Raw genomic sequence first — 18024 nt, forward strand, 5'->3', positions numbered from 1 at the left:
TTAGAAAAAGTGTTTTATTCTAGCCGGAATGCCCATATGGGATCCTCCTCTTGCCCTCCCTGTGAGGACTGGGGCACTTCAGTAACCTCAGGGAGCCTGTCTTTTGGTCTATGAAATGGGCATTTTGTTATCTGCCTCAAGGCTATAGTGAGATGCAATCAGATCATGGACAGGAGGGCATTTTGGAAACCGGAAATGTCGAAATGGTGTCCTGGTGGTCACTGTCATTATTAAACCTCGCCCTGGGAGCTTTTATTAGAACTCAAGCCAATTCTACTGGCCAGGTGAAGATGAGCTGGTTTGTCAGAGGGTCAGTCTGTAGGTGGACAGTGTCCCCGTCCATCCACACAGGCATGTTGAGCCCGGCGCTTGTCAGAAGAGGAGATTTCAGAGCTGGTAGGCCGTCTTGCAGGTCATGCCTGGGACACAGCAAAGCCTGACTACAAAGTCAAAAAAAATGCCGTGTCTTTATGGAGAGCTTCTGCACCCAGAGGACCATTTCCTTTCAAGTGGTCCCCTGGGAACCTCCCTGCTGATTCGATGATGCCTCCAGCCTAAAACAGTCCTTCAGATAAGGAAGGTGCCTTCCCAGCTGGATGACTTCCCTCTTTCGGATGGCTGGGCTGGGGCCAGTGGTCAAAGTCATGCCGAGAGAGAGTGCACCCCGCCGTGGCACAGTGACACCACCCAACTCCAAGAGCAGCCAGCTTGGTGGCTCTGAAGGACAAATGGTTCTCACCTCCCAGATGACACCACGGAAGGAACCAGTCTCCACTGACTGAATCGTTTCCTGCTTAAATAATTGTAAGAGCTGCTTTGTCCTTCAGCCAACTTCCTACATGAACTCTATCAACCTCCAGGCTTTTCTCAGTAAGCCATAAATTCTTCCCAAAATGATTAAGTTCTAAAACTTTCTAGAGTAGACGATAAACAGCTCAAAGCAGTGGTTTGCTTTCTGGATTGAGTACTTTTTTCCTTTTAATTGCTGATTCCACAAACATGTAACCACTTTGAAACTGAAATTCTCCAAAAGGCTTGTCACCTCAACAAGTCCAACTGCTTTCACTTTTCTATTTGTCCTTCCTGTTCTGACTTTACAAAGGTGTGTGTGTGTACACGTGTATGATCTTGTGTATGATCTTGACATGAGAGCAGAAGACAGTCTTCTTTACTTATGCAAGTATATTTCAGTGTTGGTCAAATGGTTAATACTTTCATTGAGTAGCTACCAAGGGCAAATTAACTCTTCCCATGTGGGCTGACATTTAGATTTTACTACTCAAAGTGTGGGTCTGTGGACCAGCAGCATTAGCGTCACCAGGATTCAGTGATAAATGCAGAATCTCAGGCTGCACCCCAGACCTGCTGAATCAGAATCTAACCTTTACCAAGATGCCAGGGAACGTGTATGTACATTACGGTGTGAGCGGCTCTCGTTCAGAACTTATAAAGTGTTGGAGTAACTTGAATAGAATGCCTTTGCACAACCTGGCGATACTCTTACAAGAATAAGGCCTTGCAAGGCAGGTAGTTTTACAGGTTTTTGTGTGTGGGACTACTATTAAGAAGAACCCAAGGGGCGTTGGGGCCCCCAGTAAGTGTACATGCTTGCTCCCATCTGATCAGCCTGCAAAGTCACATCTCTTTGGAATGTCCCAGAACTGAAAAAAATCACATCCACACGGCAAAGCTCCGCCACCCAACTTGGTCCAGAGAGAGGGGGCTGCACAGTGGGCCAGGTATTTTTAGGATCCGGGCTGATGGACACGAGAAGGGAGGTGGGGTGAGAATGGAGGGCCCAAGTCTCCTTAGTCGGATGAAGTGAGGTCCTTGCGGATCTCTGCAGTTGTCTGGCCTTACCTGGTTGCTGTTGTTACTTGGAAAACAAGCAGTGACCACGTTCACGTAAGACCTGCAACCTTGCCAACGTTCCTGTGGCCCCTTTCTTTTAAAGCTCTTGGAGGTTCATGTGTCTTGCAGCAGGCTTGTGAACGTGCGTATGTTTCCTCCTTCCTAGTTCATTCCGCATGACATTCTCAAGGATGACAATCAAAACAAGGGGATGGATGGGGCGCCTGTGTGGCTCAGTTGGTTAAGCCACTGCCTTCGGCTCAGGTCATGATCCTGGAGTCCCGGGATCGAGTCCCACATCGGGCTCCCTGCTCGGCAGGGAGCCTGCTTCGCCCTCTGACCCTCCCCCCTCTCATGCTCTCTCTCTCTATCTCATTCTCTCTCTCAAATAAATAAATAAAATCTTTAAAAAAAATGGGGGTGGGGTGGGGCGCCTGGGTGTCTCAGATGGTTAAGCGTCTGCCTTCAGCTCAGGTCTTGATCCCAGGGTCCTGGGATCGAGCCCCGCATCGGGCTCCCTGTTTAGTGGGGAGTCTGCTTCTCCCTCTCCCTCTACTGTTCCCCCTGCTTGTGTTCTCTTGCTCTATCAAATAAATAAATAAAATCTTTAAAAAAAAAAGGGGGGGGATGCAGTAAAAGGAAGCATAATGAAACCCAAACATTTCATTTAGTTTGAATTTTGCTTCTTTATCAGTTTGAGGTCTCAAGTCCCTCCTCCCAACAAAATCCTTCCTCAAGATAAAGATGTGCCACTAACACACCTGCCCCCCGGAGCACTCCTGCAGATTGAGTCTGGCCTTGTAAGTGGTGTGCTGTTTCTTCGTGATTCAGTCTTGGTAGGTTGTATGTTTCCAGGAGTGCATCCTCTCTAGGCTGTCCAGTTGGTGGGTTGTATGTGTCCGGGAGTGCATCCTCTCTAGGCTGTCCAGTTTGTTGGCATATGATTGTTTATAGTCTCCTATAGTCATTTTTATTTCTGTGGCATTGGTTGTAATGTCTCCTCCTTCATTTCTGATTTTATTAAGTCTTCACAGACTTATAACTAATACTGAAGTTGAATCAGTAATCAAAAACCCGCCAACAAATAGAAGTCCAGGACCAGATGGCTTCACTAGTAAACTCTACCAAACACTGAAGGAAGAATTCAGGCCAATCCTTCTCAAACTCTTCCAAAAAAATTTAAGAGGAGGAAACACTTCTAAACTCATTCTATGAGGTCAGCATTATCCTGACACCAAAGCCAGACACAGATACTACAAGAAAACTACAGAACAATGTCCCTTATGAAAACAGATATAAAAATCCTCAACAAAACAATAGCAAACCAAATCCAACAGCACATTAAAAGAAACATACACCAGGACCAAGTGGTATTTTCCCCTGAATACAAGGATGGTTCAACAAACAAAAATCAATTCATGTGATTCACCTACATTAACAGAATAAAGCATAAAAATCACACAATCATCTCAACAGATGAAGAAAAGGTGTCTGGCAAAATTCGACACCCTTTCATGCTTAAAAACAATAAACCAAGTTCTCAACTGTAAATAGAAAGTACTTCAACATAATAAAGATCATGTATGAAAAGCCAAGAGTTAACATCATACTCAGCAGTAAAAATCTGCAACAGGACAAGGATGCCTTTTACTTTCACTACTTTTATTCAACATAGTACTGGAAGTCCGAACCAGAGCACTTAACCACAAAAAAATAAAATGCATCCAAATTGGAAAGGAAGAAATAAAACCATCCCTGTCTGCAGGTAACATGATCTTATATATCGAAAACTCTCTAAAGATTCCCCCCCAAAACAAAGCAAAAAAAACTCCAAAAAAAAAAAAAACTGTTAAAGCTAATAAATTTAATAAAAGTTGCAGGATACAAAATCAATATACAAAAAGTCACGTGTCTATACACTAACAACAAACTACCTGAAAAGGAAATTAGGGAAACAATCCCATTTACATAAAAAAGAATAAAATACTTAGGAATAAACTAAGAAGTGAAAAACTCCATAAACATTGATGAAAGAAATGAAAGACACAAATGGAAAGACATCCCATGTTCATGGATTGGAAGAAGAATTACTAAAATGTCCACGCTACCCAAACTGATCTATAGATTCAATGTGATCCCCATCAAAGTCCCAATGGCATGTTTTACAGAACTAGAAAAAACAATTCTAAAATTCATTCAGAACCACAGAAGACTAAAAATGGCCAATCAATCATGAGAGCAAAGAATAAAGCTGACGATCACACTTCCTGATTTCAAAATATATTTTGAAGCCACAGGAATCAATACAGTATGGTACCAGCAGAGAGACAGATATATAGACCAACGGAACAGAATGGAGGGTCCAGAAATAAACCCAGGCATGTATGGTCAACTGATCTTTGACAGAGGGTGCCAAAAACACATGATGGGGAGAGGACAGTCTCTTCAACAAATGGTGGAGTTGAGAAATTTGGTTATCTACATGCAGGAGAATGAAAATGGACCCCTTACCTTCCCACATACACAAACATCAACTCAAACAGAAGACCCGGAAACTACAACTCCTGGCAGAACACACAGGGGTTGAAAACTTAGGTCCATACAGCATGTAGCTGTTTCTAGCAGCTCTGTTCATAATTGCCAGTGCTGGGGGGCAAGCAAGATGCTCTTGAGGAGGTGGATAAATAAACTGTGGCACACCACAATAATCAAATATTAGCGCTAAAAAGAAATGAGCTATGAGGCCGTGAAGAAATGGAGGAAACCTACATGCTTGTCACTGAGTGACAGAAGCCCATCTGAAAAGTCCACGTACGGTAAGATTCCAACTAGATGACCTTCTTTCTGAGAGACAAAACTATGAAGACAGTGAAAAGATCAGCGGCTGCCAGGCAGGGTGGAGGGGAAGGAAGGACTAAGTGGAGCTGAGGCTTCTTTAGGGCAGTGAAGATACTCTGTGTATGGACGCCTGTCATTATACATTGTTCCAAACCCACTGAATTAACACTAAGAGCGAACCCTAATGTAAACTGTGGGCTTTGGGTGATGATGTGTCAGCGTGGGCTCATCAACTGTGACAGAGGTACCCTCTGGTGGGGGATGTTGATGGTGGGGAAAGAGGGCATATGGAAACCCACTGAACCGTCCCCTCAGTTTTGCTGGGAATCTAAACCCACTTTTTAAAAAGCCGTGTGTGTGTGTTTAAGAAAGAAAATAAGGACAAAGGAACTAATAAAGGGCCCTTAGAAATTAAAACTATCATAGCCTAAATCAAATACTCAGCTAGAAGACAAAATTAAGACTATTTTCAGAAAACAAAGCATAGACAGTTAAGAAAATCAGAGGACCAGTCTAGGCAGTGCAACATTCAATCTGTAAGAGTTAGGAAAACAAGAAAATGGAGAGGATGGAGTTCCCGAAGATGTGCGACAGCATACCTGCTGGGACTGAAAAACATGTGTCTGGGACAGGAGGGGTGCACGCACACCAGTCCAACCACGGGGACACCTGAGGATCTGATAGCAAGAGGACAAAAAGGCTTCCTGTGGTTGAAAACACAGGCACAGACCCTTTCAGCGGCTGTGCTGGGGTGGGGGCTGGGGGTGGGGGCGGACGATGGGATGGCGCTTCCAACAGGGGGAATGAAAAGACCAAAACTAGAACCCGCGATCTGGCTACACAGTCCGTCAGCCAAGGTGAGGGTAGAATAAAGGCATTTTCCAACAGGCCACCATGTTGAAAACCTTGACTGGTAACAACCCTTTTCAAGGAACCAGCAGAGAATGTTCTGCATCAGCTGCAGGATCCGGATGTGGAACCCAGGAAAGGGGGGCTTGAACACACGTGCTTCAGGACGACGGCTGCGCAGCACCCCTGGAGAAGCCGGGCTCCGGGAGCAGAAGTGGGTCGGGGAGGCCAGGCAGAACCACCCCGGGACCGGAGAGGCTTGCTGGGGTAGAGGAAGACCTAGCAGTGGGGACCAGGGCACACACCGCTCTTCTAGCTCTAGGAAAAGCGGGAAACTGTGTGTCACAGGACCCTACTTAGCTTAGTTTTTTTATCTAGCCTTCATAAACTATATAAGGAATAAAATGTCAGTCTGTGAACATGCTGGGTGAGTGGGGAGGGGAGGGGGAGCAGGCCAGGAATCCTGGGAAACCATGGGTCCCCGGGAAAGCAGAATTTCCCGGTCTTTCCCATCATGCCTGGCAGTCGAGCTGTGCTTCCTTTGGCAGATCGAAAGCAAAACCAGCCACAGATGACAGCATATCTTCCCTTTGCGTCTTCAGGCTGTCTCTGCTTATCAGTTGGATAAGAAGCACTGAGGTTCTGAATCTGGTCCCCAGTCAGGACTGTAGGTAGCTCACCCTTTCACTGAGTACACCGGAATGCTACTTTGGAACCACTGTGGATTTGATGGGCACCCGCCTCTTCAGGTGCTTTTTCTGGGCCACCTTACAGGATGCTTTTCTCTGCTTAAGCAGCCAAACCAAGTTCACATACACTAGAAGATTGGATTTAGCCACCTTCGCATTTGGGTAATATTGCCATTATCCATCTTAACGCCACCGTCCTACTTCTAGATAAGGAGTCTACCCTCACAGCCTAATGGGGGAAGATTGGGAATGTGGCAGCAAAATCCTGCACAAACAGAAGCCTGAGAGCTGCTGCCGGCCTGGCCGCCGGGCTCAGGGCTGTGTGTCCGGGCCCCGGCACATCCGAAACGCCAGCAGGCACCCCGTGCAAGAGTGTGCGGGCGGCATCCCCACGGGCGGGCACAGTGGGCGCGCGTGCAGCTTGCTGGTCCTCCTGCCGTGGCGGTCGGAGTGCCGGCACCGTCGCCCTCTTCACGGCCCTTTGGCTCCCTCGAGCACAAACGTTAGGTTTGTTGAATGAAGTTGTAGGTGCCTGAGATTCTGGATCCAAGAGAGAGATTTTTTTTTAAATTGTTTTTATTTCAAAGTGCACTAAAAAAATGACAGGAATGCTTTGAATCAAGTCAAGCTGGATGACACGCATCGACTTCGAGCAGACAGTAAACGTGGGTAGGGCACATTTTGGGAGGGCAGCGCCTGCCAGCCCACACCACTCGGCATGGCACCAGAGCATTTCGAGGCTCTGGGACAGGGACGGTGGCAGCCAGGCTGCTGGTGCTGACGGTCAGTGAGGACCTGCGCCACTTACCCAGCTGTCTGGGGCTGTCAGCGGCAACTTTATTTCACATAAAATGACGCTGAACAGGTGAAAGTCAAGGATTCTTGATTTGCACACACTTGCCAAGTCTCAGGGGGTTCAACCACTTCGACCATGTTTTTATTGATAAACAGGTATACATTTTAAAAGCCTCACACTGAAGCCAAACACACAAGTCCACCCCAGACAACAGATGTGCAAATGAATATGCAACACGACCTCTGGACACTCGTCGTGTCCGGTCCCCCTCGGGCCTGTCCCTCTGGCAGGGACACGGCCCCTCCCCCATGGCTCACACATGTGTGCAGAGACTCGGTCCATTTCCAAGACATCCCCCCCAGCTTTGCTCACCTGGCAACAGCTGTATCTCGGGTAGGTCCCCCTGGGGATCTGCATCAGCAGTGGCAGAAGCCCTGATTAGGAGAGGATACGGATTAATTCCCACAGAAACAGAACAGTTCACAGATGAACGGAAAGGCGTCAAAGCCAGGAAGGAAACACCAACTCTTCTCAGCGTGCAGGCAGGCTCGCAAGAGAGACTTGGACTGTGTCATGGATCGCTTCCTCACGAGTCCCGCAGAACAGGTACAGACCAGGCCAAGTTTAAGGCGAGTCCCCAAGGAGGGGAGCTGTTTGCTTTCTGATAGCATTTTAAGCGCTGCACCAAAGGTCCTGTTTTATCGCTTGTGACGTGGGTAGAGAAACATAAATGATACAAAAAATAAAGCTGTTGACATCCTGAATACTCTCTGCAAGTGAGTGAGGCTCAGAGTCCAGGGGCTCTGCCTTGGGGTCCCCTCACATTCTCAGTGACGCCCAGAGGCCCACAGCTGTCTCTCTCTGCGATTCACTGTGGCCAGGCCCGTCCTCCTCCACACCCAAAACGACATCCAGCTGCACAAAGTATTAGGCCACCACGAGCCTTCACTGTTCTCTCACTGAGGTGCCGTCTGTACACTGCTGACTTGGCTGGGAAAAAACCACGTCCGTTCCAAGGCCCTCACGCACCCAAGATCTTTAAAAGAAAGTTAAAACAGGAGGGCAACGAAGGACCACACAGGAGTGGTTGTTCTTTGGATCAAGATATTCCCCAAAATGCAATACATTCATAGTAAACCCCACGGGGCCTTGTCCCGTGGCAGCTCTCCCCTCTTCCCTGAAACGTCGGTTTCTAAAAAAACAGCTCGTTGGCTGCACGCAGCTATTACCTGTTATGTCACCTAAACAACGCTGCCAATTTTAAAGCACACATGCACACGCACACACACACTCGCAGACACGCACAGACACACACACACACACACACACACACAGACTTGCTGCAAGGGTCAAAGCACCCCTCTTCCAGGGCAGTGGGAGTGAACCTAAAGCCACCTTCACTGTTCAGTGCACAGATCTTTTGCACATTCAGTGCAAAGTGTCAGAGCTCACTGAGACCAAAATGTGTTTCTATGTAAACGCCCCTTCTTGCTCGAGGGAGTGCACTAACGAAGCCCAGGGTCAACAGGAACACCCTGAAACCATTAGCTGGAGAATTCTTATTCACTGGATTGACTTTTTTTTCTTCATGTTTGAAAAAAGCAGCTTAATACACAGGATTTTAATCACCCATGGAATATCCCACACAACTTCTTAGAAAACGCGAAGTGTTCTTAACAAAAATCCTAACTGTGCAGGAAGATAATGACATTTGGCTTCTTCACGTGGCCACGTACCTCTCGTTAGTCATACAGGCGAAAACTGGCCAGAGCGTCCCCCCGTCACTGGTTTCGAAATTCTGCAATCTGTGATTATAAATATAGAAAACTCTGCTTGCTGCAAGCAGCGGGTCTGTGTAGGTTTCGTCTGCCCTCATGATCACAGGCGAGCTGCTGATACCCTTTCAGACCCCAAATAAATAACTTAAAGTCTGTTGACAAGTTCCGGCATGATGAGGCCTCAGACAGAGAACTCTGGGCCCCCTTTCCTGGGTCTGGTCTGCAGCCGCCCAAACCGGAAGCCGACAAAGGGGTTCATCCAGAGGAGGGAGGGGGGCCCTCCGAAGACAGACCGCATCCCCTCCCATCGCAGTCTCCGCTCCCACGTCGGCTTCTCACTCTTCAGCCTCTCGATCTCCTGGAAGCAGAGAGGATCGCAGGTGGGCGGCAGCCCCCGCGGAACCCCCACCACGTGCAGGCCTGTGCTCACAGCAGAGAAGCCAGCACCAGAGTTTGGAATCCGGTTCCACGTGACAGCCAGATGCTCTGGCGACGTGTGGGCCCTCGGTGGCCAGCAGAGCAGACCCTCCTTGCTGTGCCAGCCCCACGGCCTCCTGAGCGCCTGCGGGCTGTAGCCACCGGCCAAGTGGCCACCCGCACCCAGCCCGGGCAGCCACGGCGGTGGCGGGAAGGAGCCAGTCCTTGGGGTCAGGCCACCAACCTTTTTTGCATTTGTTACAAATATTTATCAAGTGCCTGCTCTAGATCTACAGTTCAAAGGCACGAAGGCCATTCGTTCGCGGCACCTCACACATAGCTGCTCCGGGGGGGCTGGGTCTCCTAGAACCTGGGAATCAGCCTGGCTCTATCTGCCCGGATCTGCTCACTCTCAAATCAAACTGATCCTTGAGTTTGCACCGCGCACAAAGACAGGAAGGACAAACACAGAAAACCTGTCCTATCAATCTCCTGAGTTAGTACGCCCGCACCTGCTGTTGACCCTGGGATTGCCCATTTACTCAAGCCAAATAACGTCAAGCAGGCGCGCCGGAGAAGGAAGCGTACCGTTTCATCGTTGCATATGGAGTGGATCTGGGTGCCAAACATAACTGCAGTGAAAGTGAAAAACAGAAGACTCTCAAGGCACAGGAAGATCAACAGGATTACAGTCACCGGAGGTGAGAAGTCACTGCATTCTGTGAACAAGAGAAAGCGGGCTGTGAGCGGGCCCCAGAGCATCGTGTTCGGCTCACAGAAGAATCCTCGTGGAGCCAGCCCCGGAACCAGGCCCAGCGGACCGCCGTGCTCGCCTGTCAAAGGCACATTCACTGTTCGCCACGGGGCGGAGGCAGTCAGCCCTTCTTGGCACAAACCCACTCCACCAGCTGTTGGTCAGCAGTTCCCATCTCACCCGAGGTTTCTGGAAAGCTGTACCTGTGCACTGACCTTCAAGGGAAGCCAGGAGATAGGACAGCCCCGCGTCCCCACCCTGCTCCGCACAAGCCCCCAGGGGGCGCATCTGGCCGACCTGCTGGCCCGTCCAGGGAGGGGCGATCAGTGCCCACCTTACTGCACCTGCTGCAGTTTGCTCCGATACGGTAACTCGAGGCCCACACTGACAATTCCCAGCTAGCTAACCAGAAAGCAAACTCAACGTCTGCCAGAACGACACTCATTTCCAGGTAGTCTTAAACTCTGCACAGATGCTTTGCAGGAACTGTTACGTGGCTAAGCAAGGACCATGCGTATGTGGCTTCAATACACTCATGAGACAGTAGACCTGAAACCCGTACTCCTCACTAAAGGGATCTAGGAATTGATTGGAACATCTTCTCTTCTGACTTTTCCCATTTTGCCCGACAGCATGTGCTCACGAGAAGGGGACACACAGCGTGACTCACCAGTCCACTGCCCTCGGACACAGGACACGAACTGGAGTCCACAGAGGATCAGAGCGTGGACTGAGGACAGAGCTATGTACATCTGGAACAAGAGAGAAGCTCATTAGCAACCAGGAAGCCATCACGTGTTTCTAGGAGCAAAATCTCCGTCAGCGTGTTTTCTCTTCCATTTCGATCATCAGTAGATTAATGAGGGGAGGAATCCATCAGAGCAGCTCACAGCTGCCGCCCGGGGTCATACTACACTAAGGAGCACAATCCCCCAGAACACGCAGCAGGGAAGGGAGTCCTAACACATTTCGGCAAGACCCTCATTAGCAACTGTGACTCAAGGTATCTGAGAGAGAACGAAACCGCATAAAACACCTAAAACAGTCACACAAGCAACATTGACTGCTTCCTGCCAAGGACAGCATGGTATTATCATTTCAATCCTGGAGAAAAGGTTGGAGAGAAAGTGGTCTGATGTGAGAATAAATTCACCTGCTCCAGACAAGATTCTAGTTAAAGAACTGAACACTCAACTTAAGTCACCACACAAGTACTTTTACTCACAGTGAAGAGCACAAAAAATCTCTGATTCTTTTCTCCTACACAGTTGTTCACCCACGGGCAGTGATGATCCATTTTCCGAATACATCTTTTGCAAATACTGAAAAGGAGAAGTGTGGTTTTCAGTATTCCATGCTCTGAGAACATACAACCCCAGTTCACGCATCCAATACACAGAATTAGGTGCTGGCAAGAGGCCTCCGAGAAGGGCCTCCTGTTCTGGGGAGGGGGCCGTGGTCCCTGCAGAGGTGGGCACCCGGGCTGCTCTGGGGAGGGGGCCGTGGTACCTGCAGTGGTGGGCGCGCTCGGGCTTGATGCAGCAGCACTTTGGGCATTTGTAGATGACCTCTCCAGGCTTCAGCTGCAAACTCTCCATGTACTCTTTAGTAGCATTTCCTTTGGGTACCGCCCCCTGCAGTTCAGTAAGAATGTGTTTTGGTTGGAGAGAAAGAAAGATTAAAAAAAAAAAAACAATAAATGTAGGATCAATCTTAGATTTTATACATTGTAAAAGAATTTGTAATGCTGTGGTTGCCACTTAAAGTACATTAATACGAAAAAAAGGGGCGCCTGGTGGCTCCGTCGGTTAAACGTCTAACTCTTGATCTCAGGTCTTGATCTCAGGGTCATGAGTTCAAGCCCCACGACGGGCTCCCCACTGGGCGTGGAGCCTACTTAAAAACCAAAAGACAAAAATGAAAAATAACCGTATAACTCAGACACGATCAGGAGTTTGACTTTCCATGAAAAATAGCACATGTATTAAAATGAACTCAAAATACTTTATCCTTCATAAACTGGTAGGTCACCTGAGTTCTTTCTAGCTTAAGGCAGGACACACCAGAGGCGAGGTCTGTTTGTCAAGTCATTCCAACTCAAGGGCAGCTGATTATCGCTGAAGGGCAGAATGTTCTGTCGACACCACTCCCGTGTCACCCCATTCTCACGGGCAGGGCTTCATGATAAGTGTGTCGCTTTCCTAGCAGCTGCCGGAGGGCAACACGGCACAGAACGATAACAAAAAGGCACTTTATCTCGTATTTGCAGTTGTGCAATGCACCTGCCGCCTCATCAAGAGCACTCACACACACCTGCAAAGTGTGGCCCTGAGCACCTGACGCGATGGGTGGGGCTCGGCCCCGGGAGGAGCAGCATTAGGGTGGCGATGGTGCAGTTGCTGGTGTCCCACATGCTGGCCGAGGTGGGGTGCCGGCGGCCAGGAGCAGGTGAGGCCTGTGCGGCGGGCACGGAGGGCCTTGTTCTTTGGGCAGCGGAGCTGCTCCGTGAACAACACATCTGTGGGACGGACTCCGGGAGCCATGGCGGGGTGCACTGAGGACGGTGACCCACTAGAGAGGAGGAGGTTCTACACGTGGCAAGGCAGGAACAAGGTCTCATCTCCCCTCGGTTAGCGCCACGGAGCCTGCGCTTGGAGCAGAAATGCACATCGGGAAGAGCAGCCCAGGGCTGCGGAGGGAGCACGAGCCCAAGGAGATGCAAGGCGGGAGTGAACAGTGGTGGGCACGGCGAGGGACTTCTCAAAGCCCGGATGCCCGGGCTGGCGCCAGAGCCAGAGAGCTGAACCTGTGTGAGGCGGGGGCCAGCATCCACGCTTGACAAGGCTCAGCAGTGAGTGTGCTGGGCTTGGAGACTGAGGACCACCAGCTCCAAGGCCCCCAGCAAGCCAGACCCAGAGCCCAAGAGCCACCTGAGGACAGGAGGAGCGGCTTCCGGCCCGCCCTCCACCAGTGTATTTCCCTCCATGCAGGCACCTGTCCCTTCACCGTCCTAACACAGGGAAGCTATTCTGGTCAAGGTCCTAGTGTTTCCTACCACTCCAATTGTCTCCTTAAAGAAGATTAAACAGTTAAGGGTTTAAAATGTTTTGGCTTTGAAAATTTAAACCAGAATGTTAGGCAAAACATTTTACTTAATCTACATACCACAATTAGGAGTCTTGAATCAAGTTTCCTCCACTGATCCAGGAGTCTTAAAGATACAATGATTTTGTAAATCCTGTAACGTCATACACACTCCTGGTGACAGTTCAATGTTATATGTTTCCATAATAGGAGGAAACGGACCAGATTTTAAAACTCCACACACCTTAATTTTTATGCACTCTTCCACAGTAAAAACTGTGATCCGCTACAGTACCCTTCTGGACTCCTCTGGAAAGCAGAACAACTGCCTGTCTTTCCCAGGAGATCCCTTAGGACTGTCTCCTGAGGCAAGGGCAGGTGGGGCCTGATGGCTGGGGCTCATGCGCGGTGGTTTGGGCATCTTTGGGATCCTGCCTGGAGACCTTCTGGGTTGCTGCTCAGAACCTCAGGGCTTCCAGACGGCCTGGCCGACGCCCTGCAGCTGGTGACCTACACTCGGATTCTGGGTCTCTCTCACTGTGCTTTCACAGAGCAGATGCCAAGCAGAAGGGCAGGTGCTGTCCCCCCAGATCAGCACCGAGGGTCACGCGGGTCACACCCAGAGGAGGGCCCGTTTGCTCGCACCTGTGGGGCCGCTCTTCACGCCGTCCAAAGAAACCCAAAGAGCAGAGACGTGGTCCTCAGGCTCACGTTCCTACTTGGAGTAGAAGAAGCATCAGTGGGTGCTTCTTGTAAAACCCATCTGCATGCTTCATGCCCAGCTCCCCAGGCCACAGCAGCGCCTTCAGGCGCCCCGCTACCCCGAACAGCTTTTTGCTCTCCTGCCGCCTCTTCCAGTACCCGGTCCCCCGTGCACACCCACATCCACCTCTCATCTACTACAGGGAAGGAACCAGATGCCCACCCTTGGGGACAGGGCTCCCAGCCACGGCCTATGTCCGGGGAGGTTACGCTTTGCAATGTACTTTGTTTTCTTTTTCCTCCCGTATATTCCCATCTTGTCTCCCCAACTCCCTGTCATGCATTCTGGATTCCCCAGGACCTACTCAAGGGCCAGCTGAGAGTGGGGCTATCCCTGAGACCTACAGACTCATTTATGAACGCCCAGGGGACAGGCAGCACGTGCAAACGGGCACAGGGATGTAAGCTGAAGACTCCAGAGTGCAACGAAAGCTCCGAGACAAAAGGCCCATGTTTCTTCCACTAAAAAATCCCGAGACACAGAGACTGAGAAGCGGAAGACACAGTCACCCACCGTCAGAGCGCAGGCTCCCGGCAAGGAGGAGTGAGCAGACCGAGACCCCGAGGCCGGCCGCGTGCGGCCGCGCACACACGGAGGGGTCGCCGCACGTGCAGCTAGGCTTTCCCGAAGAAGAGCCCTTCCTCTTTCAATGTCCACGCAAATACTTACAAATCAAGTTTTACCATGTCTGCGATTTACCTCCAGAAGCTCTGGGGAGGGGAAGAGAGGGAGCAGGGAGGGTATCGCTGACACAAGACTGACCATGAGGGGCTAATGGGCTTCCCGCTCAACTTCTGTGTGTTGGAAACGGTCTACAAGAAGTTAACAAAAAGGCAGGGACTTTGGTGACAGGCGAACCTTGTTCAAAGCCTCGCTTTGTTCCCGGTGCAGCTGAGGGGTCGTTTTCTGATGTGGACTGACCACCCACCTCTGCTCGCTGCTGGTGGACTACCAGAGGGGTGCCCTCCGTCGGGTGCCTGGGATAGGACCACAAAGGGCTCCCTCTGCCACCAGGCGCTCAGCAGACGCCGGATGACAAAGTGGACATTCGTGAACACAGACCAGGGTCTGGGACAACGGGCTCTGGGTCGTGGGTGGTCTTTCTCAATTTTAAGTCCTCAGTGTGTTCCTGGATGTTAAGAATGGTGAAAGTCTCACCTTCCAGTAGTAAGAGCCATCACCTCTCAAGGACCCCATCTTCCTCCCTGCTCCCCAGAGCCAGGGCCTATTCTCAAGTAACAACATGAACTGAAGCCAATCAACTGGTCCTGCTCCCTCGGAAAATGCTGTTGAGGTCCCAGTGGGGTCTGTGCCCTGACACGGCATCTCGGTTCTAGTTCAGCCCAGACTGGACCCTGGGAGAGTAAAGTCGTGGCCCGCAAAGAGAAGACAGCAGACTCCCCGTGCTGAGGGACAGAGGGTCGCTGTGTGACTGTGCTGGGCCGTGCACTCTCTGCTTCAGAAATGGGGATTTGGCCCTTAATGATTCCAATCTGATCTGGTCTGTGGGGCTACCCTTCCTCACTAGACGGCAGGGAGAGACAGGCGCCCGAAGGGACAGAGGAAGCTCCAGGAGCCTAGCCTGCTCTCCCGCTGGTCCGCCCTGACAACAGCCTGCACGACCCGGTTCCCCAGCCTGTCAGGGGCCAGGTGTGTCCTTGCCCTTGGGCTCCGCAGGCTCCCCTGGGTGTCCCCAGTTTTATTTACACTGACTCTAGCTGTGTCTGTAGTTTGCCAGCAGAATCCTGACATGTGGCCCGGCTGAAACAGTGACATCAAAGAGACAAAGGACTTGAATGGACAGTTCTCCAAAGAAGGCACACAAATGGCCAATAAGCTCATGAAAAGATGCTCGACATCATTAGTCATTAGGGAAATGCAGATCAAAACCACTGTGAGACACTGCTTCGCGACCCTCAGTTGCAGTCATCTGAGAGATGGACAAGAGCATGAGGATGTGGACAAGCTAGGTCCCTTGCACGCTGCTGGTGGGAGCATGCTCTCCAGTCTGGAAGTTCTTCCAGCAGTTAAACATAGAGTTACCATGGGATCCAGCAATTCCACTCCTAGGTATTTACCCAAGGGACATGAAATACACCTACACGGGAATGTTCACGGCAGCATTATCTGTAACAGCCAAAAAGTAGAAGCAACCCAAATGTCCCTCAACTAATCACGCCTAGAAACAAAATGTGGCATATCCGTTCGATGGAACATCCTTTTGCCGCAAAAAGGAACAAAGTTCTGATACGTGCTACAGTGTGGATGAACTCTGACCACCTCATGCTGAGTGTAAGAAACCAGACATAAAAAGCCCCATATGATAGGATTCCATTTAGATGAAGTGTCCAGAATAGGCACGTCCGTAGACGGAAAGCGGGCGGGCAGGTGTCAAGGGCTGGGGGGAGAGTGGCCCGGGCAGTGATGGCTAAGGGGTGCAGGGCTTCTCTTCTAGGTGATGAAAATGTCCTAAAATTGACTGTGGTCGCACAGCTCAGACTACATGAAACCCACTTAACTGTGCACTTTAAAAGTACAAGTTTTGTGGGGTATGAATTCAGTTTGAATTCAAAACCCTGATATCCAAGATCCCAAACTCCTCCTCGACCTTGGACCTCCCTCCTGACGCTTTGCCCAGCGTTCTCTGTAGTGACCCAGCAAGGAGAATGAATGTGCCCATGACGGACAGGTGCAGTGTCGTGCACGCACCTTCTCCCCACCACCCGGCCTCCCCAGCTCTTGGGCCTTCCACTAAGCGTTAGACCTTTTCCCACAGGAGGAGGTGGGTCAGGACAGGAGTTGGACTGCGGGGGTTAGAAGCAGGGTTTCGCTCCCAAAGGGAGACTTTGCTGCATAAAAGGGAATGAGGAGAGGGCCCCTGATAAGTCTCTGAGGGGACACTGGATTGGGCTGTGGTCAGAGATGGCACAATCTTTGTGAGGTGAGGCTACGAAGCCACCAGCAGACCCCGAGTCTCAGTCTGTCCCACGGCGCTGCTTCCTGATGCCCACCGGCCAGGTCAGTAATGCCATCCTCTGCCCAAGACCCCCACTAGGCAAGGGACAGAGTGAACAGCGTAGGAAGAGCCCCTGGGATATGAACTCCGACAGCAAAAGTCAGATAAAAGTGCATGTAAACCACATTCTGTGGACCGATCGGTATCAGTTCATCCTCAAACAGACTCCTAATCTAATTTATAAAAAAAAATCTGTACCAACAAGATATTAACTTGTTAGTATTTTCTGTAGAGAAAGCTACCAACAAACATGAACCGGGTAGACGATAATTCCTCAATCAGGAGCCCCTGGACCACTAGTTAGAAACCGAAGTTTTAATGCTATGGAAAGCAGTTTTCAAATGCCGCTCCTCAGGGACCACCTGGTGGCACGGCCTGTCGCATGGCTCCCCTGACGGCAGTCACCTCTCCCTGGGGGCCCTGGGCATCTCCGGGCTCTGGGGGTGACTCCTGGCTGAGCTGCTAGGGTCTGTACTGCTCTGCCTACCCCAAGGAGGTCTCAGACCTCAGAGAAAGAGCCGGAAACCCAACACAGAGGTTCTGAATCCAGTGGCCTTCAAGACATCAGGGACCAAGGGCAGTTCACGGTGGTAGGTCTGGCCCCTCTTGACTCTCAGAGAACCTGCTCCCAAAAGGAGCCCAATACACGGCCCATGTGGCCTCAGACTTCAGCTGACACAGAACAATGAGAGAACTGTAAAGCTACAAAGAACTTAAGATTAGTTAAGTGGTGAAATCTAAAACCCAGATCTCAGTCTGTTCTTTAGAGGAACAGTATTTAAACCAGGAGGAATTTATAAATCATCTAGTTACAATCTCTCCATCTGTACAAACTGCCCAGCGGGCTATTTTCCATTGCTGCACTGTGACATCATTTGTGTTTGAGCAATATTTATTCTCTAGTGAAGACATGAAAAATGTGGGGCGCCTGGGTAGCTCAGCTGGTTGAGTGTCTGACTCTTGGTTTCGGTCAGGTCAGGATCTTAGGGTGGTGAGATCGCGTCTTGCGTCGGGCTCCGTGCTCAGTGGGGAGTCGGCTGGAGATTATCTCCCTCTGCCCCTCCCCCGACTCGTGCACGGGCCCTCTTCTCTAGCTTGCTCTCTCTTTCTCTCTCTCAAATCTAAAATAAAATAAAATAAAATAAAATAAAATAAAATAAAATAAAATAAAATAAAATAAAATAAAATA

At 50.1% G+C, this 18024-nt stretch overlaps 1 protein-coding gene across 1 annotated transcript in view; it reads right to left on the reverse strand.

Annotated features, from left to right (window-relative positions):
* Positions 1-7142: 7142 nt before the first annotated feature.
* ZDHHC7 (zinc finger DHHC-type palmitoyltransferase 7) overlaps positions 7143-18024 on the reverse strand; it is a 27130-nt gene continuing 16248 nt past the window's right edge. Inside the window, exons 4-8 of the mRNA XM_021702523.1 lie at positions 11482-11606; positions 11198-11294; positions 10643-10724; positions 9807-9937; positions 7143-9159 (exon numbers count right to left, since the gene is read on the reverse strand). Coding sequence (XP_021558198.1) covers positions 8983-9159; positions 9807-9937; positions 10643-10724; positions 11198-11294; positions 11482-11606 — 612 coding nt within the window. The 3' untranslated portion in view covers positions 7143-8982. The remainder of the gene's footprint in view (positions 9160-9806; positions 9938-10642; positions 10725-11197; positions 11295-11481; positions 11607-18024) is intronic.

Source organism: Neomonachus schauinslandi, chromosome 16 (assembly GCF_002201575.2).
Source record: "Neomonachus schauinslandi chromosome 16, ASM220157v2, whole genome shotgun sequence".
Classification (NCBI taxonomy): Eukaryota; Metazoa; Chordata; class Mammalia; order Carnivora; family Phocidae; genus Neomonachus; species Neomonachus schauinslandi.